The 24,824-nt window shown below is 34.3% G+C and overlaps 2 protein-coding genes, 1 long non-coding RNA gene and 1 other non-coding gene across 5 annotated transcripts in view; 3 read left to right on the forward strand and 1 right to left on the reverse strand.

Annotated features, from left to right (window-relative positions):
* Positions 1-6,331, forward strand: part of LOC109331726 — an 18,034-nt gene extending 11,703 nt beyond the window's left edge. The window contains exon 3 of the long non-coding RNA XR_002105839.1: positions 6,320-6,331. This is a non-coding gene — a long non-coding RNA (uncharacterized LOC109331726). The remainder of the gene's footprint in view (positions 1-6,319) is intronic.
* On the forward strand, positions 10,406-17,085 carry LOC109331761 (cyclin-T1-5-like). Of its 2 annotated transcripts, XM_019566465.1 has the most exons (7): positions 10,406-10,597; positions 12,949-13,192; positions 13,661-13,742; positions 14,529-14,663; positions 15,217-15,392; positions 15,481-15,632; positions 15,889-17,085. In XM_019566465.1, exons 2-7 carry the CDS (start codon positions 12,963-12,965, stop codon positions 16,872-16,874), a joined length of 1,761 nt encoding a protein of 586 aa, XP_019422010.1. In that variant the 5' UTR covers positions 10,406-10,597; positions 12,949-12,962; the 3' UTR covers positions 16,875-17,085. The 2 variants fall into 2 exon arrangements, with proteins under 2 accessions (XP_019422010.1, XP_019422009.1); XM_019566464.1 differs by lacking the exons at positions 10,406-10,597; positions 12,949-13,192 and having other exon boundaries at positions 13,681-13,774.
* Positions 18,298-23,089, reverse strand: LOC109330851 (LOB domain-containing protein 4-like). Its single transcript, XM_019565125.1, has 2 exons — positions 22,898-23,089; positions 18,298-18,579 (listed from the first exon to the last, which is right to left on the reverse strand). The coding sequence occupies exons 1-2, from the start codon at positions 23,087-23,089 to the stop codon at positions 18,298-18,300; spliced, it is 474 nt and encodes a 157-aa protein (XP_019420670.1).
* Positions 22,108-22,179, forward strand: TRNAK-UUU. Its single transcript has one exon. It is a non-coding gene; the product is annotated as a tRNA-Lys (tRNA).

The raw sequence follows: 24,824 nt of genomic DNA on the forward strand, positions 1-24,824 counted from the left end.
TATACAACAATGGCAGATTGCCTTTACAAGTATGAAAGTAGTATAACTTGCAATCCAATCAACTCTTTATGTATACCAAGTAATAATGCTCTTTAGAAACTTTGAAACACTTCTAAGCAACTTCAGAAAAAACAACTTTGAAAGTTAAGGCATTTTATTTTGAAATCTGAAATATGATGCAACGACTCTCAATAATCGATTACTGACAGTGGGTAATCGATTACCCAAACTCTCTGTCCACTGTTCATTTAGAATTAAATTAGAGTTATCGATTACAACAATTTGAATAATCGGTTACTCAACTTTTCAAAACTGGTAATATGTTACTCAAATACAGTAATAGATTACTCTGAACAGTTTTAAGTTGGATAACTCTTTTCTTACACACGTAACCTATTACTTAGATGAAGTAATCCGTTACACTCTATTTTTGAAAATTGTTTTAAGTATTTTAAAGTGGTTCAACTTTCTTTAAAAATAGTTTGAGCATTACTACTTTGTATATTTAAGAGTTTTAGGATAGAAGTACCTATAGAGACTTAATCTAATTATCTTGAAGCTTTAATCTTCTTTGTCTTCATAAGTATTCTTCATTTTCTTCTTTTTGGTGATGTTGGTGTCTTCATCAAAACCGTGTCAAGGTTAGGAGCAAAGATCTTCTTCATATCTTGTCCTCAAGGTTGGGCTGCAACTTGCCATGTGCATTAGTGGTGGTTGTGTCATAAACTTTCATGGGTGTGTGTTCTGTTTGCCCATGACAACCTTGAGACTTATCAATATTGGGCTCACTTAGTGTAGGTCCATGCGGAGAGGTGGAAGGAGGGGAGTTTCAGGGCGAGAAATTTTTTTGTACCCCTTGTTGATCGAGATGCGTGTCAGGCATCAACGGTGCTGGTTGTACCTCATATCTTGCGTCTCCTACACGGTCTTCAGGAAGAGTAGGTTGTTCCCGCAATGTGGATAGCGGTTGTGCAGGTTTGGGGTGCGGTTCTTCCATGCAATAGTTGACACGTCTTGCTGCTCCACTCTTCTGTAATTTTATGGACCCGCATTAGCTATCTAGTTGACGACATGTGGTTTTGGACAGCTGTTTTGCAAACCGTGTGGGTTTGTGATAGGGGATTTTCCAACGTCTCTTTGTTGTGTGTTAGTAATATCCTTTGAACATTTACTTGTAACTTGGTTTTCTTTAACCATTGTAATTTGTTCATTAAATTGTTGAGCCAACGTCTAATTATTTTTTGAAATCCGTGTGGGGTCTGGCTCATGAGTTAAAGAATATGACTTGTCTATTATGTGAGGTTCCATTTGAATATTACTACCACTTGTTTCTCCTTTGTTGAGCATCTCAGTATTAATTTTCTTGTGACAATTGTTCTTAATGTGAGGTTTTGAGATCTTCTCACCTTGCACCACTTTCGTTCCTTCTTTTGCCTTTTCTTTATTGATTCTCTGGACAACTTGTCCTTCCTCTTCAACTTTTTCTATGGGTGATTCCTGCATGTTTCCCGTCGTTAGCAATGGAGGGATTGGTCCAAAGAATTGTCTTAACAAAGAAACATGGAAAACATTATGGATTTGAGATGTAGGAGGTAAGTCCAACTCATATGTGACAGCACCGATGCGGCGTAGTATCTGAAACGGTCCATAAAAACTCTTCGCCAACTTATGTGATCCCTAACGAGCTAATGTCTGTTGTCGATATGGCTATAGTTTCAACAATACCCAAGCTCCTGGTTCAAAGGTACATTCTTTTCTATGTGCATCCATGTAGCTTTTCATTCTCTGTTTTGCCTTGAAAAGCTTTGCCTTCAAGGAAGTGATTAAGTTTTTCTTTTCACCTAGGAGGTCGTCTACTATTTGATTTGAAGTCTTGCCGACAGTGTAATCTATCATAGTTGGAGGTGGTCTGCCGTATAGGGCCAAAAATGGTGACATCCCGATTGGTGAGTGTTGACTTGTGTTGTACTAGAACTCAGCAAAATGTACCAAATGAAACCATCTTTTTTGTTTCTCGGATGTAAAACAACAGAGATAGCTTTCAATACAGTGGTTTACCACTTTCGTTTGTCCATCGGATTCTGGATGATAAGCCGAGGTAAAGCACAACCTGGTACCTAGCTTAAAAACTTCCTTCCAAAAAGTGCTCATAAAAAGTGGGTCTCGGTCAAAGACGATTGAACGAGGTGCTCCATGTAAGCAGTAAATATCAACAAGGAATTTGGACGCGAGGTGAGCCACAGTGAAATGTGTCGGCATCGGTATGAAATGAGCGTATTTCCTCAAATGATCCACTACAACCCATATGACTGTGTGACCACCCGATGGGGGTAAGTGTGTGATGAAATCCATTGAAATATCTTCCCATACTCGTTGTGGAATGGATAAAGGTTGAAACAATCCTTGTTTTTGAGTAGGTAGACATTTATTTTGTTAACAAATTAGACATCGTCTAATAGAACTTTTTGTGTCCATGTACATGTCGGGCCAGTAGAAGGAAGCAGCTAATCATGCTAGTGTTGGTTTCAAACTGGAGTGTCCACCCACTGGTGTTGAGTGGAACTCATTGAGCAAGGACGCTCGTAATCTTTGTGTTTCTAGTATGAATGTCATGTCCTGAAAATATAGTAGAGAATTAGTAACATGAAAATTATTTTGTATGTTTGTTGCTCACACATCTCCTTCTATTGAGGTGAAGAAGGTCACGAGCTGTTGTAGTAGTAAAGGAACTGGCAATGAAATCTTGGCTAACAGGTTGTCAATTGGTGACAAACATCTAGACAAGGCATCAACAACTCTATTATCCTTCCCATGTCGGTAAAAAATTTCGTACTCAAATCCTTGTAGTTTCGTAGCCCATTTTTGCTGCTAGGGAGTTTGAAATGTTTGAGTCATTAGGTGTTTCAAACTCTGTTGATCAGTAAATATGTGGAAATGGTTTCCAATGAGATATTGTCTCCATTTTTTACTCATTTTGTTACTGCTACATCTCTCTGACATAGGCTGATGCTGCTTGCATGTGATTGAACATTTTCTTGCTAAAGAATGCAATGAGGTGACCTTCTTGTGATAGAATTGCACCAATTGCAATTGTTGACGCATCTGTCTCGACATCAAATACTTTGGAGAAATTTGGCAGGGCCAACACTGTGGCTGAAGACATTATTCGTTTCATTTGTGTAAAAACCAATTCGGCAGTTGTAGACCATGTAAAAGTACCTTGTTTTAGTAGATCAGTAAGCGGAGTGGCGTGTAAGGCATACTGTTTAATAAATCGACGATAAAATCTGGTCAACCCTAAAAATCCTCGCATGGCCATGATAGACCGAGGCTTGGGCCAGTCAACTATGGCTTTGATCTTTTCTGGATCTAATTGCACGCCATCTTGTGACATAATATGGCCCGAGTATTCTATTGACTGAACCCCAAAAGTGCACTTAGATTTTTTTTTGCAAAGAACTAGAATTTTTTTAATAGGTCTAAAATCAACCTTAAATGTTCCAAATGCTCATTAAAAGATGAGCTATATATCCAAATGTCATCGAAGAAAACCAACAAAAATTTCCATAAGTATGGTCTAAGTAGATCATTCATGGCAGTCTGAAAAGTAGATGGCCCATTTGTGAGCCCAAATAGCATAACTAGGAATTCATAATGGCCATCCGCAGTACGAAAATCTATTTTGTGAGTATCATCCGGATCAAGACGAATCTGGTGATATCTTGAGCGTAAATCAATCTTAGAAAAAATATTTGCACCTGCTAATTCATCTAAGAGCTCATCAATGGTTGGAATGGGGAATCAATTTTTAACAGTAATTACGTTAAGGTTATGATAATCCACACAAAATCTCCAAGATCCATCTTTCTTTTTCACTAATAACAATGGGGATGAAAATGGGCTAGTTCTGGGAATCACAATGTCTTCCCATAACATATCTGTTAATATTGTAGTCATAGTTTCTTTTTGGAAATGTGGATATCGGTATGACTTTACATTTACTGGTGCAGTGTTGGGCAATAAAATTATTTTATGATCATATTGTCTTAGTGGGGGTAGGCCTATAAGTGTGTTAAACACAATAACGAATTCTTCTAATAAGTTTTGTATGGCTAGGTGTTGTTCATTTTGGGTAGTGTTTAGGTTAGAAGTTGAGTGTTGGATTACCTCTATGGTTGATTGTGGGTTAACTGTGATGCAGAAAATATCTGCAATTGCGTTAGTGTTGGATAGGCGACAGAGTTGGTGAAAGGATGTCAGGGTAGGTGTAGTATATTGTTGGCCAGTGAGTGTGATAGGTTTCTGATCATGAGTGAAGGTCATTGATGGTACTGAAAAATCAGAGGTGACTGGACCAAGTGTTCGCAACCAGTCTATTCCCAAAACTATGTATGCCCCTTGGATAGGTAACAAGTAAAATGGAATGTGAAATATTTGTTGTTGCAAGTTGATAGGAGTCTCCTTACATAAACCAATACAATAGATTCTTTCTTTATTTCCCACCATGACTGGAAACTTTGGTGTTGGTGAAATAGGTAACTGTAGAAATTGCACAACTCGTGGTTGCATCACATTATGCGAACTACCTTTATCTACTAATACAGTCACTGTGTGACCATAAATTGTCCCTTGAAACTTCAAAGTTTTAGGTGACAGATTGCCTTTAAGAGCTTGATCTGAGAAGTGAAAGTGAATTACCTCTAAATGATTTGTGGTATTTAGTCCCTCAATCATCATCTTGCCTGGTGTCAATAGGTTCAATAATGTGATAGGAATCATTAGGATCATCAATTTGTAAAAGTAAAAATTGTGTTGATTTACAACGATGTCCTGCAATGTACTTTTCATCACAATTGTAACATAAACCTTGGGCTCTTCTTTCCTGCATTTGAGTTGCACTAAGGCACTTAATTGGTAAGCAAGTAGAATTTGGTGTATGGGTTGGAGAGGCTGTTATGCCCACATTTTGGCTATTAGGAACAACATTTGGGCGTGTTGAACGCCAAGTTGTCATTTTTGTAGCTACAATTTTACTCTCCACAAGTTTCACTAGGCCTATTGCATGAGTAACAGAAAATGGTTGTTGTACAGCTAGTTCCCTGATAATTTCTAAGTTTAACCCAGATAGGAAACAATTCAAAACCATTTCAGAAGTCAATCCCACAACTTGATTAGAAAGTCTTTCAAACCTAGTCTGATATTCAATCACTATTGTAGTTTGTCTTAATTTGAACAATTCAGCTTGAGGATTTGCAAAAGTGGAGGGCCCAAACTGGACTAGCAATGCATTAGTGAATCCCTCCCAACTAGTAAGTCGATTCGTATTAAACATCCACTTGTACCAACTTAAAGCATCCCCTTTCATGGAAAAAAAACAACCAATTCTACCCTCTAGAAGGGTGCCACTTGGTAAAGATTGAAACATTGTTCTGCTTGAAATACCCAATCTTGAGGTGATGTCCCATCAAATGATTGTAAATTTAATTTTGGAGGTTTAATTGTGCCCGGTGGTGGAAAATATCCTGAACCATAACTTGTTGTTGGGGGTCGTGGTTGAGATCCATGTGGACGTGGTTGTGATGGAAATTGGGAACCAATTGTGTTTAGATTAGCCAACTTTTCCACCAATCCATTCAGCACGTTCTCCATCATATCATGTCTCTCAGATATGTGGTGTTGGGGAGAGGTGAGTTTGTCTAGTACTGTTTGGTTGTGAAACTCCTCCATGTTGGACTGGGTGGAGGAAGACGACGAGATATGTTTAGGAGGCATGAAGACAACAACAAAAGCACCAATGATAGGGTTTAAAAACCCTAGCAGAAGTAATTATAAAATAAAAGTGTTTGAGAAAGATAAAAATTGAAAATATTGTTTTTCTTATTCACTTGAAGCTTGCGGTGCTACTTCTTAAATAGGCTAATCCTAACTATTAATTGATAATTGAAGATAACTAAGGATAAGATTAACTAAAAATAATTAAAGATAACTAAGGATAAGATTAACTAAATCATCAAACATAATCTTTAAATTTCAAAGGAGGCTGAGTTATCCTCTTGGGTCTGGATGTGGTAGCTCTCATTATGTTATTGGGTTTAGTCAGCCCAGCAATACACATAGTCTTAACCTTGCAAGTGAAGATTTCGTTTCTATGATTTGAACTCGTAACCTCCAAGTCAAAGGTCATGAAGCTGCCGAAAGAGAAATGGATACTATCAGGTTAAGGTACTTAAGCCATGAGACTCTCTCACCTAATAGACCAATTTTTTGGATTAGACTATACTCATGTGCTTAAGTACTAACAATTGGTGATTTTATTGAGAATTGTGTCATGGAAAATGCTACATATAGACTAGGTTAATGTATATTACCAAATACTGATAGGTGAGTGAAGCCGCCAAAAAGAGAAAAAAGCTATCATCGGGTTAGTGTCGATAGAGTAAAGCCATTGTGGACGTCGGCCCTTAAAGGGAGTAGCAATATTAGGAGTCTCATATTGAATAGAATAACAAACTCAATGTGATACTTAAGCCATGAGAATCTCCCACCTAATAGACTATTTTTTTGGGTTGAGCTTTCTTCATGTGCTTAAGTCCTAACAATTGGTGTTTTCATTGAGAGTTGTACCATAGAAAGGGCTACCTATAAGTTGGATTAAGGTATATTACTGAACATTGATAGGTGAGTGAAGCCACCAAAAGAGAAAAATTTGTCATGAGATTGTGTCGATAGAGTGAAAGTCATTGTGGACGTCGGCCCTTAAAGGGGATGGCAATGTTAGGAGTCCCACATGAGTATAATAGCAAACTCAACGTGGTACTTAAGCCGTAAAACTCTCAACCTAATAGACTAATTTTTTGGATTAGACTTTCCTCATGTGCTTAAGTCATAACCATCAAACTTTTCCTTTCCTAATGGTTTTTTTAATGTATATCCTTTGATAGCTTTATGACCCTATTTTCTGTTCTCACAATGTGCATCTTCTAATGAGATGTTCGTGTCATGATTTAATTAAACATGTCAAATTCAATGCTCTTATTTGATCAGAAGCTTGATTTCTGTGAGTTCATTCCTTGTTGCTTCTGATATTGTGTGATGGTTCAAGCCTCTTATTGAATAGATTTCTTCAGTTTCTTCTATATTGCTATTGAACCATTTCGGAGGACGGAACTTCTTGCTTTAGCATTGAAGTTTTTCCTTTCTACTATTCCCATATTTAAATCATTCATTTCTTTGTTATATGATCTGGGACCTTTATGATTGTAGTATTATCCCTCATTATCCACTTGAAGATGCCTTATCATTTAGGTTCTAACACTCTTCTCTTTGTCTTTGTCTCAATCACATTTTCATTATTGATTTGGAATGAACCTATTTAATCAAATAATTAATATTATCCGTGATGATTTAGTTAGATTATTATTTTCTCTTTTGGTGAACATTTGTAAGGTGGTTGAAAGAGAATATGTAGAAATAAGTTTCAATTTTGCTTAAGAATTATTTGAAAACCTTGTCACTTCTATTCATAACCTTGTTTAATATCATCTTTATGACTTGTTTCAAGGAAGAAACCACCTTACATCAAACATGGAAGGTAAAAAAAAAACACTGGTTGGGCTTCTCATATTGGAGAGTCCAATATTGTACCCAGATTCTGACATGTGGCACCAAAAAAACTTAAGGATTCAAATTTAATTTATTTTTAAATTAAATAAATGAAATTTTAAAATAATTTATCTCTCCCTTCACATTTTAGTACCTGGAGAATCTCAATCTAATACTAGATAAAAGTTCCGTTCAAAAAACACATTAGAATATATATAAAAATAAAATTATAATGTTAAAGATAGGGGGCTATTTGAAATGCCATTTATTCATGATATTGCCTAAGGTAACACTCTAATAACAATACTTGTTGGATATGTTGATCATTCGAAGACAAAAGAGAAAAGTAAACAACAAAAAAGAAAACATCAAATACTATGGATATATTATAGATGGAACTAAGTTTAGCCAATTTATCAAAGCTAGAAAGACAAGTTATGCCTTGGGAATGAAAATTAATGGTTCGAAGTATACTGATTTCCTTAAAGGCCTTCATGATTCATATGAATAATAGTAGATATATTATATACATTCCCAACAAGTGAAACAACTTCATCAGACGTACAATTGAATTTTACAATCATGCAGTTCATTCTTTGTGGAGGTTGAGTATATCTATCCTAAGAGTTGGACCTCACCCTAAATTGTTTACGAGAGAAAGATGTATTATGTAGCCATTGGTAGTCATGACGAGATGATGCCGAGACATAGTAGACATGTGAGCCATAGGGTAAATTTGAGCCCCACGGTAAGGGAGTGAACCACGATAAGGAAAGTGATTTGTCATAGCCTAGTTAAGGATAAAAATAAGTACCAGATCCAAAACTGCTCTTAGGAACTTCTTTGTCCATCCTTAACTGAACTCTTTTAAGCTTATGTGCTTTTTGGTGTCCTACTAAAGCTCAATAACTAAGGAACTTCTTATCACAAAATTTGGAGGAGAATTACTGCTTGTTGGGCATGGCCACTTCCTTGTAATTGTAGTGTTCCGTAGGTTTTTAAGCAAAACTTGAATTATCATAGGACTATGGATGACAATGAAAACTGAACTTGTAGGTACCCGTCCGATCCCAACCCAAAAACAGGGACACCTAATGTGATTGAGTTTGGATTTGGGTTCGAGTTTTACTCGAGTTCAACATTCAGGTTCGGGTTTGGTACAACTAATACCCTACTCCGAAGCCACCCTAAACCCGAATAATAGTGTAAATATATATATATATATATATATATATATATATATTAAAGTCTAATATATTAACATCGTACAATTAGGTTTTCTGCATCTCTTAGCTCTTCTCCATCTTTGTCTTCTCCAACAATGTTGATACTCATTGTATTTTATGCAATCAAACTATAAAATTTATAAATCATTTGCAGATTTTTGCATCTTTGTTGTTTTCAAACCATTTGACATCTATGCATCTCGGTGTTGGTTTTTAAAAAAATATAGGTATATGGCAGCGTGTGGTTAAATATCTGGCCATCATGATTGGACTGGTTCTTGTCGAGTTCGAGTTACCCGAAGCTCAAGGAGGTCGGGGCTGATATTATTATTTTCAACCCGCTAAATTCACGTTCGGGTTCAGGTTCTGAATTTCGGGTTCGGGGTTGGACACACACAAACCCACCTCCGACCCGCCCTGTTGCCATTCCTACATATGACTTCAAGATCTTGAATGTGGAGTTAGATGAGGATCTATGTACCATGTTCTTGCCTCCAAGACATGGAGATAATAATGATTTCGGATATGTGTCTATGATAGACGACTTCTCCATTTTTTACTTTAGCTTTCTATCTTCAAAATCTCCAAGAAAAAGTTTGTCGGGTATTATTGTATTTTACCCTCCAAATAGGAGGAATATGTTATTATGGTTATTCTAGGGGTTATGAAAAAGTGTGGAAGAGTAAAATGTATTTATACATAGAGAAATCAATATTATATCATTTCATAAAATAAAATATATTTAGGATTGTATGACTATTTAACCTTGAAATAGTAAGAAACTTAAAAATAAGGTATAAAATTAAGAAACTTTACTTATCCAATAAAATTAAGACAAATACAAACAAATGTTCGACCATACTTCTACAAGCAAACAGAAAAAAAGAAAACAAACTAACACTATATTTTTTCTAACTCAGAAAGGATGAAACTTATCAAAAGCAAAGAGTGTGTTTTTATCTATTATATCATTGCAAAGGTTTTTATACGATCAAATAATCATATTTTACTATATGTATGTTATGCTTGAACTGGTAATTGATAAATCATCCACACCCAATTTAGAACATTCTCTATTCGACTGTAAAATCCTAATTAGACTCTAGCATATTAGAATTTCTTTTGGATCCAAAATTTGTCTCATATAAACATTTAAGGAATGAAAATAAAATATTTTTTGGTATAAAAATATAAATATATCCCTCTGTCATTAAACTCATGATCTATATTATATTTAATTATTTTTTATCTAAACACTTCTAAAACTAAACTAAATAATACATATGTTATTCATACTTTTGTTAGCTGAAAGAGATATATTATCTTAAATACTTTATTCTTTTAAAGAAATATGAATACTCAGTTTTGTATAAGAATGAAATATATATAATGTCAGTATAAAAATTTATACATAAACAATATATAATCATTATTTATTTATATTATTTATATTAGAAGTTAGGATGATTACTTTTGTATGATGACTACATACATATTTTTCTCTTTATAATACGTAAATAAATATAACAATATGTGGGATAAATATATAATATAAGTGGGTTGGTGAACTGAAAAAAAAGAAGAAGGAATAATAACAGGAACACACAGAAAACTGAAAAGTGTGGGGAGAAGCAGAATCAAGGAGATTGTGGAGCTCACATTGCATTCTACAGAGAAAGGGAATCGAAGGCCACAAAGTTTTCAATTTGAATCTCAGAAGAAGAAGAAGAAGAAACGTTTCTTCTACCTCGCTCTTCCATTTCGTATTCGTAAATATCTTATTCCTTTTCTCTCTCTCTTTTTCCACGTATCACTTTCCCCATTTTTTCACTTCATCGTTGCCCCCTTTTTCTTCCCAATTCCCTCCAAAATTTCACCATTTCCATTCAATTTATTTGACTTTTTATACCTTTGATACGTTTCTTCTGGTATTTTTATCCGCTATATTAACATCACACGTTTTTTGTTGTTGATTGGGGCCTAATTGAACCTAAGATTTAATTTTGTATTATGTGAATGATATGATTAGTATTATACATTGATACGTGTCTTTTAAGTGATGATACCTTTGGATTTATGAACAAACTAGGGTTCATCACCCTTACGAATTGAAGTACTTTGAACATAAGTTCAACGTTAGTTTTTGTGTTATATACATTTGGAGAAAAGGGGTCTCATTTTTATCCTTATCTAATGTCATTGTTTTCGTGTGAGAATTTGATTGAATGTATCATTCTTATTTTATATTGTGTTAAATTTGAATGAAGAAAAAAAATCCACACTTCTAATTGTGATATGTATGTTTGAGTTAAGAGAAGAGGATTTCTGGCTTAAATTACTTGTGTATATTTTCAAGAAGAGTAATTCTTTTGGCACCCACTTTGTTTTTGCGATTCAAACACCCCGTATACCAAGACAAGTCTTCAGGATGAATAAATCTGCACTTCCTGGATAAGGCATCCGGGAGTTAAGTGGGTTGGAAAAATTAAAAGGGGTTAAAGATTAGACAAGCGAAGGCACAACCGATCCCTATATACTCTGATAGGAGTCATAGGACTGTAGGCCTGAATATGAATGTAGATTGAAGCCCAATAGTCGCTAAGAACTGGTGCTTGCCTACAAACAAACAAGTGAGGGTGTGTAGGTTTACACTAGGAGGAGTAAGAATGGTCCAGGAATTGTTAGTTAGCTTAAATAGAAGGATGTTAGTTTGTTGTGGGAATAGCGCTGATACGGTATATGGGGGCGTGGGGTGGTGAGTAGGGTGGTGAGTAGGGTGGAGCGATTTTCTCTATTCAGTTTGGCTTAGCCTGAAGAGGGCGAGCTTGACACAAAGGTAAGGTTGTTGCTTAGTGACTATGAGGGTACAAATTCAAATCATAGAAACAGTCTCTCTGCTTGTAGAGGTAAAGATGCATACATCTATCCTCCTCAGACCACACTAAGTGGGAGCCTCGTGCATTGGGCTACCCTTTTTTAGGTTGGCTTAGCCAAAGAAGGAAGAGCTTTCCTCTCTCTGCAGGAGCATTTGCTCTGGTGTTGGTTAGCTCTTTGAGCTCAATCAGCTCATAATATTTGATAAACGTCATAGTACCATAATTGGTAACTCTAGTTCTTATTATTCTCGCACTAATTTTTTATACCATTTCTTAATTTGGTTAACGATGTATTATTAGTAGTTAATCACTTGTATTTGACGGTTAACAGGTTAACCCTTGACCACAGACGACTTGTTAAACAACCTGTTACATGTGAATATGTGATTGACCATGAGTTTACATAATTTATATATCATTAATCATGTGTAAAGAATAGTTTAAAAAATCAGCGAGGTGATAATTTTTTATTTTTCAAGAGGTAATACATGTAGATTGAGGAATGCTCTCTCTCTCTGGGTTTTAAAGCAATTAAAATCCCCCTTTCCTTGTTCCTAATAATATAAGGTTAATGCCCTTTCTTCATGATGCATCATTTTTACACAAGTAACTTGCTGAAATTTGCTCTTACATTTTTTAAGGATAAATATTTTGTTCATCACCGTATTCATTTAATAAGATGAAGCATGCAAATTATATTTCCATATCACCACCCAATTTCCAAATAGAGAAATTCCTTCTTAAAAAGCTTAATTTTACAATTCTAAATAAAACTGTTGGGCTGTGACCTGTGAATGATTTACTCTGCCTAATACCTTTGCCATGTGTGTGAGTGACAGGCCCAGTTTTGTTGCTGGCTTGTGCTCACATTTTTGTTCTTTGTCTTTTAAGTTTTGGATGGCTGTTCTATTTGGTGTAAACTACTATTAAATATTGAAGCTGTATCAGGCTGCACAAGATTAGCTCTGAGGATGTTAATGTAACTGTATAAAGAGCTTGTATTCTGCATTTATAGTCTCAGACCTATTTGCTAATAAAGGATGAAGTTTAAAAATGAAAACAATGCACTCAGAGCTATGCAACCTTGAAAAGAATTTGTTATGACTTATGATTTACAATATCAGCATTTCTGTTACAATAATCAAAATTCTAGGTGCATGGTATTCACTTACTTTTATGTATACTCCAGAATCTTTCAGCTACATGATGTTTAGGAAGTGATACATAATTTATTCTGTGCACAGAAAAGCTGGTACGTATGGCAGGAGCTGTGTCTGGAGAGTTGTCACATCATGGATCATCTGAAGGCGACTCTTACAGAAGTTCTAAAGACAAGCTTGGGGAAGCAATAGGCTGCTGGTACATGTCTAGAAAAGAAATAGAGGAAAATTCCCCATCAAGAATAGATGGAATTGACTTGAAGAAAGAGACATATTTGCGCAAATCATATTGCACAATTTTACAGGATTTGGGCATGAGACTTAAAGTGTGAGTTTGCTGCCACCGATATTGTTACTAAAATTCACTTATTAGTTATTAATTTCTAGATTACCACTCTTGATTCTTCATACTGTGTGTTCAGGATTGCTGAGGCATTCTATGCTTCACTCTACACCCATTTTACATTTTCTCTTTTTCTGTTGTTCTCCTAAACCCTATTTTCTGTCTCTAATATCTCAACAGTAATGTTTTGTGTGAAGCCTTTCCTGGATAAAGTGTCTGTGTATCACTGTATCTGAATGATACACCAACTAATGCAATCTTGCATTACATGATATAATGAAAGCAATATGCGCATGTGTGCTTATTCTTCTATTATAACTACATTTCTTATTCGTTGAAGGATATATGGCATTTACCTTTTAAGTGTACTCGGGTTTGGTTGTAAATAATGTTGATCTTTTGTAGAAAGTTGGTTGGAAGTTTATTTATTGGTTGTAACTTTGCCCCTTGCAGGCCTCAGGTAACTATAGCAACAGCCATAATCTTTTGTCATCGGTTCTTTCTTCGACAATCTCATGCAAGGAATGACCGAAGGGTGGGTTGTTGTGCACTTTCAAATAATATTGTGTAGGCATTTTACTTCTCCAAATCTTTAGTAAGTTGTGTTTTAATTTGGTGTTGTGTTTGTGCTTTTGCAATGTTGGTCAAACTGGTCTGTTGTAAGTGTATAATGGCAAGTAGCTCGTGTACTAGATTGTGTAACAGACTGAGATATCATAATACTATCTAGAAGGTGGTTTGTTCTGTTTCGAAGTATTTTTCTTAATTTTATTTTCAGCTTTTGGCTGCCTGGCTTGCTTGTACTTGGTGAGTGGTTTTTGGCTGTGATACTGATGTATTTTTACATCTTAAAGCATATGCTTCATTTTTAGCTAGTAAGTCCTTTTTTCAACAATTGAAAATGGCAATGAAAATCAAAATATTCTTTTAGTAACTTATTATATGAATTCCTTGAATTTATGTGGCATTGCTTTTTAACGCGAAGTCGTGTGATAAAACATGGAAGAGTAATGTGACATGCACAAGCTTTCATAAATTTGAGTTTACTTATATGTCAACAATGTTAGTTGTTTAATATATGAAAAGTTGTCATAACTTTTTTCCTTGAAAAATCAAGTTTGTTCAAGTTTCAACTTGTACCTAACTTTTCTGATTATGGAATTGTCGAAGTCTTCAACACTTTTGCATCTTTTTTAAGCAATTTATTTGATGTCATGAGCTTGTAGTTATGTTCAAACATTATATGAAGAGAATGGTAGAAGTAACTAAGATATTGCTTAAATGGAATCTCCTTATTCACTTAATGAAGATATTTTTGCAGACCATTGCAACTGTCTGTATGTTCCTTGCTGGGAAGGTTGAGGAGACCCCTCGTCCCTTGAAGGATGTTATTCTTGTGTCATATGAGATCATTCACAAGAAGGATCCTGCAGCTGCACAGAGGATAAAACAGAAGGTGTTCTATTACTGATGGTGCTTTGACCAATTCATATTGCTGTTGCTTTTATCTCCAGCCATTATTTCTCATTGTCTTTCTCCATTATTGTCAGAAATGTAGTAGTTTTCCTTCCTATCTTCTTCAAGATTATACCTCCTTACAGCTGTTGGTTTCTAGTCAACACCTCCTCTATGTAGTCATAATGTGTGCGCAAAACATGCTAGATTTGGCCTCTATTGACATCCTGTAAAATGTTTATCACTTTATCCAGCTTGTAAATTATCAAAAATCTTCAAATGATTTTGTTAATGTGCTTAGTTACTACTTAAATTGAACTTCTTGCTTGGAATTATATCATTTTGCAAACGTATTCTCTCTACCCCCTTTTATGGATAGTGCATTTGATTCCACCCATATTACAACAGCTGTATCTTGGTAAAGTATGTACTTGGCACTCTTTGATTTATTTTTTATTTACACAAGTCTTTATATTTACACTTGTCTTTGTATTTTGGTTCTTTCTTTTACACTTATATTTAAATTTGTTCATGAGAATTTATAAATGATGCAGGAAGTATATGAACAACAGAAAGAATTAATTTTACTTGGAGAGAGGGTTGTTCTTGCCACTTTAGCTTTTGACCTGAATGTTCAACATCCCTATAAGCCCCTTGTTGAGGCCATAAAGAAGTTCAGTGTTGCAAAGAATGCTCTTGCACAGGTTGCATGGAACTTTGTTAATGATGGGTATGACTAAGTTGCTATTTGTTCCAATTTAACTTTGTTGTATCCATTTTATAATATATTTGTTCACACACTGGAAAGTGGCTTTCAGGCTGAGGACATCGCTCTGCCTGCAATTTAAGCCACACCATATTGCGGCAGGTGCCATTTTCCTTGCTGCCAAGTTTCTGAAAGTGAAGCTTCCATCAGATGGGGACAAGGTTTGGTGGCAAGAGTTTGACGTCACCCCACGCCAATTGGAGGGTGGGTGTCATCCCCTCAATTCCTTTGCATACTGAGAAAGTTGACCTCATTGAATAGCCTTTTATTTTCCCATGGCTTAATGCATTTTGATAATATCTGTCACTTGTCATGTGTCTGGATGGTTACCTTGATCAGTAGGCATGTTTACTAGAGAGAATCCTGGTTTTATTCCATGGGTAGTTTTGTCCTTTTATGTCCCACTAGCTGAATGTGTCTATATATCCTTCTTAGTCCCTGTGGTTATATTCTGTTGCAGAGGTTAGCAATCAAATGTTGGAACTCTACGAGCAGAATAAGATTCCACCATCTCAAGGCAGTGAAGTAGAAGGTAGTGCTGCTGGAGGGGGATCAAGAGCTGCTGCAAAAGCTCCTGCTGCTAATGAGGAGCAGGCATCAAAACAAATGTTCTCTCATTCAGCTCCTCAGCAATCATCTGATGAAAATCATGTGGCACCGTCAAAAGGGATGCAAAACCAAAGCAATGAGGAGAGTGCAGAAATGGGTAGTGACATTACCGATCACAAGGTGGAGTTGGATATTAAAGAGTCTCAGAACCCTGAACACTTGCCACACGAAGATAACAAAAGAGATGTGGATAATAGATCTAAATCTGGGAATGAACAAATAGTTGCAGGAGACCAAGATAGGATGGTTGGGACAAAGGAGGGCGCAGAGGTAGGAAGGAGGGATGATGCAGCATCACACAAGTCTAGCTTCACTTTTGGTCGAAATTTGGAGCTTAGGGAAGGCCAACTTGGTCAGTCACCCATAGAAGCAATCAAGATGATTGACAGAGACAAAGTGAAGGCTGCCATGGAAAAAAGGAGGAAGGAACGTGCTGAAATGACATTAAAGAAAGATATAATAGATGAGGATGATCTCATTGAGATGGAACTAGAAGACGGAGTTGAATTAGCAGTTGAGGATGAGAAAAATAAGGGCGAGGGAAGACAGGACTGGTCTAAACTTGAATTAGATCACGGCAAGGACCACAAGGAAACCAAAGATGGAAAAAACATGGGCATTAAAGGGCAGTTACAGAAATACATTGATGCAGACAATGCAAAAGAAGGGGAGATGATAGACGATGCTTCATCCATGTTAAACAATTGCAAGAGAAAGATAGGGAGACCTCCAGCTAGGCAACCAGAGATGAAAAAGCGGCATGATTCCAGTTACCACAATGTTCTTGCTGATGAAGGGAACAGGAAGGAAGGAGCTGGTTATGCAGAAAGGGAATAATACATAAGGAATGAAGAGGAAGATCATTGTTGAGGTGATTATTCTACTGCCCTTAATTTGGTTATTGTGACTTGGCTAGCGGTTGCTGATGTATTGGTTGTTTTGGATGCTCTTGTTTGCCTTATGCATTTCTTATTTAAGGAACAGGGTGCCTCAATTTTGGTAGTGACATTAAAAGCTCATGCTATTCAATACACATGAATTTGTGTACCTCTTAAGTTGCATTGCTAAATGGTTTTTCAGGATGAATTTGTCTACCTCTTGAGTTGCATTGCTAAATAAATAACTGGAGAATATTAACAAATCAAGCGTAGAATGAGGTTACAGAAAAGCTGGCCCTGTTTTTCTTAAAACTCAATTTTAATTTACCCTTAAAAGTTGTACACTTCCTTAAATTGACATTTACAATCGAAAGGAAGTGTAACACCATCCAGATTATCCGCGAAGCTGTAAAACTGTGGAGTCTAGATGAATCACAAGAATCTGATTGCGAGTTAGGGGAATTAAGGGAAATGTAATATACAAAATCCTAGGAACAACTGAATAGCCTGAAAATCTGCATGAAAGGCATCGGGTGAGTCTTGTAGACCATGGGATGATGGTATAATAAACATTTTGAATGTATAATAGAATTTGATGGTCTTCAAAATCATGGGTCCCCGTTGAAGAGTACCATAGCAATGAGAAGTGATCTTAAATATATATACACACTGTTCTGCACCCCCCAAAATCTCCCTAACCATTCATGGGGTCATCTCTCATGCATTACGGCACAAACCGCAACCAATTTTTATTTGTTTTAACAAGTACCCTTCCCCTATCATATACTCACCCACATTATCTTAATAAGACTATTTAGAAGTGTAGTATAAAATAAACCACTATTAAGGCCTATCAATATACATGTTTGTAAGCTATTATTTTTCAATGCCAATTTTTCTCCCTAGAGTAATAAAATCATGGAAGATAAACAGCAAGAAAATAACAGTAAAGAAAACTATATAGAGCATTAGAGAATGAAGCCACATCAACACTTAAATCTTACAAATGTTATCCTATGGTAATACCACTTATTAGAATGAAGCAGCATTGATTATAAAAATCTGAGTAGATGCTAATCACATCTTTCCTTGTTACTTCAAAATATTAAGTCATAGCATCACTATAATTAATAATAGTAGAAAATCCACTATCATCTTACCCTATATATAATTATTTACACCACAAGTCCTCAATGAGAAATCTATTTTCCAAACCTAATTAACTAAGCTGGCCAACACCCTCCACCGCCACAACCTCCCTAACCACCTCTGCTTCTAGAGTTCTAGGTCTAGCCTAATAATATCTTCATTTTTTTGTTTCTTTAATGATTTAAATATATACTAGTCTAATCAATCATATTATAATATGTTTTGTTTCTGTATTAGCATGACCGCATTGAATCACCATAGCTAGTATGTTCCACCATGTCCATGTCACAAAAATACTTGGCTTGTGATTCTATGATGTTGGATGATGCAGTGTGGTGTACCCTAAGGTGCATGGCCTCAGCCTGGGTGATAACCAATTGGGTCTGTAGGATATTAATCTGTTGCTGAAGAGAAGAGATAGCCCCAACACAGCCATACACAGGATCTCTCACTCTTGCGTTTGCTTCATACACCATGCTACTCACAGCATCTCCTCTATGATGCTCTGGTATTTCCTGTCAACAGCAGAACAAATTATTCACCCAACTAACATCTTCATATATTTAATTGATAATGATGATGGTCACATAAAGAATGAAAATAGTAGTTGCACATTTATTTATTTCCTCGCATCTTTTATACCAGCAAATTGACAGTGCATGTATATAATAAAGAGAAGTTTAAGTAGACGGTAGATCTGGGAGGAGAATCATCCCTTATTTAAAGAGTATCTCAAATATGTCTCATACAACTGAAAATATATCATGTTAATTAAAAAAATTAAACATTTATTATTTTTTCTATTTTTAATTCAATGTTTTTCATGCATTACATGGTTAAGATACACAATTTAAAATAACATATCAGTATTTAGATCTTAAACCTATTTGGGAAAATTCAAAAGAGGTCATTGAAATTTATAACTTTTTAGTTGGATCCTCAACTTGTGAAACTTTGTAATAACTAAGTCTCTCATGCACATTTTTATTAGGGGTTGATTAAGGGATTCATTCACTCATGTGTATTGTTTATGAACTTTCTAGAAAAATTCAAACAAATATAAATTCTTCTGGAAATATTAAAATAGATCTCTATATATACTTAAAAAAATTAAATAGGCAAGAATTCTAATAGAACCCTAACAAACATGTGTATGAGGGACTTAACTTTGAATTTTTACAAGTTGACTTTTATGGTTAATTAAACCAACAAGAAAATGAGACTAATTATTATTAAAATTTATATAAATACAAAGAGATGACATAAGATGTGTGTAAATATGTAAACGTATATTATTCCATGAAGGGTATTAAGGAATATTATTAAATGGTCGTATATGTTTTTTTGGTCGAAGACTTGTAAGATATTTTATTTTATGGTTGATTAAAAATGACTATTATTATAGACAGCTTCACGTGGTGTATAAAAATAAAGATCCTCACAAACTTATCAAGGGAGAGATAAATCTCAAACAATAATAATCAAAAGACAATATATTAAGAAATTTTTTATACATTATAAAATTACATTTTTATTATTGAAAATATTAGGAAAACAAACGTTTCTCTCTCTATTACCATAACTTATTCCGTGGAGAAGCAAAATGATACATCAAAGTTCAAACATTACCGACTGAACCAGTGAAGATATGGGTAAGGATCATCTGTCCCACAATTTTCCTGTTTCCTTGTTCTGGATGAATCAAACATTGTAAAATAATCTTAAAATATTAATTTCTATTTTTATAATTTTTCTTTTTTAAATGAATGAAACTCTATAATTAGTTTGATACACCAAGTGAGACATGAATAAGAACATGTGATCCCGATCTTTTGAAGATATTACATTCGAATGGGCAGTGACCAATCACTAAATCAGGTTGCTTGTTAAGTAACGATTTTTGCTTGACCATGACTTTGAGTGCCAAAAGCACGTTTAGTCTCATTGGCTCACATAAATATATGATCAAGGAAGACAATAAAAGCGAATTTTCAAAAAATAAACAAATATGTAATGCTATCATCTATTTTGTCAAAAGAATCATTTTTCATAAGTTTTTTTTATTCTTTTTTCAATTTTTCTGGAGCACATGGAAGACCGAAAGCTGAGGGAAAATTTACGTCACAATACGTTGAAAGAAAATTTTACCCTCCTTCTATATCTTGGTTACGGTGATAGGTGGATGATTGTTTAGATATTGGGTTAATAAGTTATCAGTTGGACCAATCATTCAACAGTTGAATCCTTAACTAGGTTTACATAATTTTTTTTAAATTATAATATTAACTAATATTATTTAATAGCTTTTATATTGCAAATTTAAACACATTACCATATATAATTAAACAATTAATAAATAAGATTTTATTACTAATAAAATGTTATAAATAAGTTGAAAATGTAATCAAACAACTTGTTATGTTTTAATTGCAATAAATGTGGATGGTTTAAAATTTAATTAAATAATGAAAGTTTTGTTATAACATAGTTAACAAATAATAAACATTACTATAAATAAGTTAAAAATATTTGACTTTTTTCCATCTTAAACCGATTGAGTTAATCTGATTTTGGTCCAACTGTTAGATGAGAGGCTCGAACTAGTCAGATATTCGATTTGTAGTTGAGTTGATTGGATTAACCAGTTTGAGTCGAACTTTATAATATTGTTTACTAGAAAAAATGCATAATTATGGGGAAAAAATATATGAGTGGTGGTAATTGTTCTCATGCATGGAAGAAAAAATGCATAATTATGGCTATTATAAACTATTTCCTTACAAAAACATGAAATCATGACTAGCATACATGACTTAAGTGACAAAAATAAAAGTTATATAAGAATTGTGATTGTCATCTACAATCTTTTACCCGGAATAATTGAAAAGATACAGTAAATTTTATTTGTTGACATAATTTGACAAAAGATGAGGGTGATGAATGAAGGGAAAAGTAGACAATGATTAAGACGTACATTATGTGAGGTTTGAACGCACCGAATGTTTTCTTAAATTTTCAAGGGTCACTTGGTAAAACTTGTGATGGATATGGCTTTTGGTCAACTCCAAAGATATTTTTTTTGCTTGAATTTCATTTCTGTCAAGGCCAATATCATGTTGTCTTCTGCTCATAATTATAAATATTTATTTCAATACTCCAAAAATCATATTTCTCTTCTAAAAATGGCAATTGATTACCAGCATGTTAAGTCACTTCAAACAATCACCCAGGTGGAAAAATTAGATGGATAGTGTAGTCAAACTATACTATCACACATTTGGTATATGTTTCAAAATATTTACGAAAGTGATGTAGTTTTTAGGGAACTCGTTAACGAGATCTACCATTTCAGGAAAATTGTGGACTAGGAATGTGACTTCCCTGACAAATTCTCTCTCCTCCATGAAAGTTGTGTTTCCCTTTCACGACTTCCACTTTTAGAAGTCGTGTATCTTAAACACGATTTCCATTGTATATTAATAACAAAAATTTTAGAGTACACAACTTCTAAAAAAAGTGGAAGTCGTGGATGAGAAACACGACTTTCATGGAGGAGAGAGAATGGATCAGGGAAGTCGTATTCCTGGTCCACGACTTCTCCAAACTCGTGGATCTCATCTATGAGTTCCTTAAAAACTACCTTATTCCCATAATATTTTAAAACATATATCAAATGTGTAATAATGTAATTTAATTACACTATACATGTTACTTTTCCCACCAAGGTAGCTTTTTTTTGTTTCCCTCATGTATCTTCGCACTGGAGGCAATCCTGTCCAAGCCAGGAACATCCACTGGTACGTGAGGCCAACTCTCCCAACGAGCATTTTTTCCATCCACAAGACTCGAACTTGGATTTTGCTTAAGGGGAATCAAGCATGTACCACTTGAACCAACACCCGTTGGTCCACCAAGGTAGCTTTGATAATATAAAAACAGATTGGCTCTAAATGTTTTATTGTAGAATTAATTGTCTCTAAATGTCTTTTTGCAACATATATGAGACCTATAAATATTTGTCCCATCTAAATGCTAACGTCCTAGCCGTCTTAGCTCAGTGGTAGAGCGCGTGGCTTTTAACTACGTGGTCGTGGGTTCGATCCCCACAGACGGCGATTTTAACCTGTGTCATTATTTTAAAAATGACATAAAAATGGCTTTTCATTAATATAAATTTTATAATTAAATAAAAATAAATACACACTTCTCATTTCTCAATATATGAAATATATATTCTACTATGAAAACGTAGCAAAATTTCAAATAGCAATATTTTGGCTTGTGGAGAAAGATAACTTTTAATTTTTTTATATTATTAATTTAAAAATTAATAAATATTTTGACCTTAGACTTTTTTTTCCCTACATTTGAAGAGATTTACCTAGTATTGAAGGGTGAGTATAGGAGCTGATCTCTTTCTTAAAAGAGAAAAGATGTATGCATTGACAGTGTATGAGTTTTATATACTGTCACTGTATCATCACCGTTGATTTTTTATTACTGTTGACTTTTCAGAAAAGGTAATCCAAATGAACGGTCGATGATGAAGTGCATGTGTATAAATCTTTACACTGTCAGTGTATACATTTTACACTCTATAGAAGTCAATTTTATACATGTAGATAAATAGTGAAAAAACATATTAAGAAAAATATAAAAAATAAAGTCAATGTCAAGCAATATATTTACCATAATTTCTTAATTTGTATTTTTTGTTGTTAATAAGACAAATAAATAGGAAGGGAGCATTTGAGACGTATACATTAATTGAATAAGATTGAGTAAATAAAACATGGGATATTGGAACTTAATAGAGACAAGAGCATAGTGAACCTGGAGCATTTTGTTGACATTACTGGCACCAAAAACCTTGTGCACATTTGCAAACTCATGAGGCTGAGTAGGTGGGAAATAAGGAGCAAAAACACAATCATGAGTACACTTTCTCCTCAGAAGCCTGCATGCAGCACAAGGTGGTGATGATGATGATGAAGCTGCACCCTCTTTCTTACCACTCTCTTTCATATATCCTATAATTGTATTTATATGTATTTCCCTTCAAACTATGCCTAGAGTCTAATAAAGGATTAAGTGGTAGTGTACTAACAAGAAGAATGATGGCCAGAAATGAAAGTCAAGAAAAGGTTAGAGAAAGAGAGAGGAAAAGTTGTGTTGTGTTTGTGGTGTGGAAGAATGGAGGGAGATGTAGGGACTAAGGGAAAGACATGCTTGCATTATATAAGAAAATAATGGGGAAAGAAAGGGGCACCACGAGCAGAAGGAAAAGATACATGTTATCATTGATTATGTTTCATATGTTATATTGAGTAAAAAAAACAATAACAATAACAAATATTTAATTTTTTTAATTAACATAACATGTTTTTAGTGTATAAAATATGATCTATGACACTAGAATACATTTGATGTGGGTCCAATCGCCAACCTATGAGCACACTTGACTTTTTATAGGCAAAATTAAACATTTCCCTTGAGGTGAGCCCAAACATCTTGTCCATTTCTATTTTACAGCTTAATCTTTAATTTTTAAGAATTGTATTTAAAGGAGACCTTACTCATATTTGTATATAACTTGTCCTATAATCGTGCATAATCCCAATTAATTTCTTTTTAAGCTCATATATATATATATATATATATATATAAAGTTAAGTTGCACTAGTTATATTTAATCTCAGTCATTCATTTTTTTAAATTTAACGAACTAAATAGATAATTGCAATAAGTGACTTAATTATATGGAAAGGAACCTAATTAAGACTATATATCAATGTTATGAAACCCGAGCCGGATGCCAAGTCGGAAGAGATCTCATATTAGGTTTAACCGGTTAAACCGTTTGGTCTGACCGAATGATTTTATACATAATTAATACTTTTTATCTGTAGATATATAATTATATATGAATGTAAAATTTTACATCATTAATAATCATGTATAATCACATTACATTGAAGTAATGTCTCTTTATCTTTTTTGGACTGAAATAAAACCAAAGATTAGAGTAGTGTTCATTTTTATTAATTTTTAAGTGAACCGTCCGGTTTACTTTCTGGGTTAATCCAGTTTAACCGAGTTTAACACAGTCGGACTGAAATTTCTCCGGTTTAAAACGGTTTAACCGTCACTCGGTTAAGATGGTAAACCAGAGTCATTTTCAAGTTCGGTCAGCAGTTAAACCAGTCACACTGTCCAATACGGTTTGGTTATCACAACACAGCTATATACCAAGGAAATATTATATACATAAGCTAGACTGAAAAGTTGATCATATCTTATCTCTTCAATTTATTTCAAAATAAGTTTTAATGAATTATTAGGAAAACAAATCATAGCGATGGACAAACATTAAACTCTTAAAGTTAATACCAAAGTGGAGTAAGAGAGTGATGTTATTCTAGTGTGTGGACAAACATTCTCCAATTTGTCAACCTATTTGTTATTGGGTGTATAATTTTTGCAACCATAGATTTTTATAAAAGAATTATCTTAAAAAAAAATGATTCAACTGACTTTAACCTGATTATGTTTCCACAGTTCTTAAAAAGTGTAAACTTTGTCCTCACAATGATTTTTTATGACATGATCTTAGAGAGCACAACAACGTAACATCTCATATCATCTATCATTCATATATATATTCTTATTTCAAGAGTCACCAATAATTAATAGATGAATGAATGATAAATGATTGGATATTCTTTGTAAAACTTTATTTTCTTTTACAGAATTAATTATT

This window comes from Lupinus angustifolius, chromosome LG17, assembly GCF_001865875.1.
Source record: "Lupinus angustifolius cultivar Tanjil chromosome LG17, LupAngTanjil_v1.0, whole genome shotgun sequence".
NCBI classification, from domain to species: Eukaryota; Viridiplantae; Streptophyta; class Magnoliopsida; order Fabales; family Fabaceae; genus Lupinus; species Lupinus angustifolius.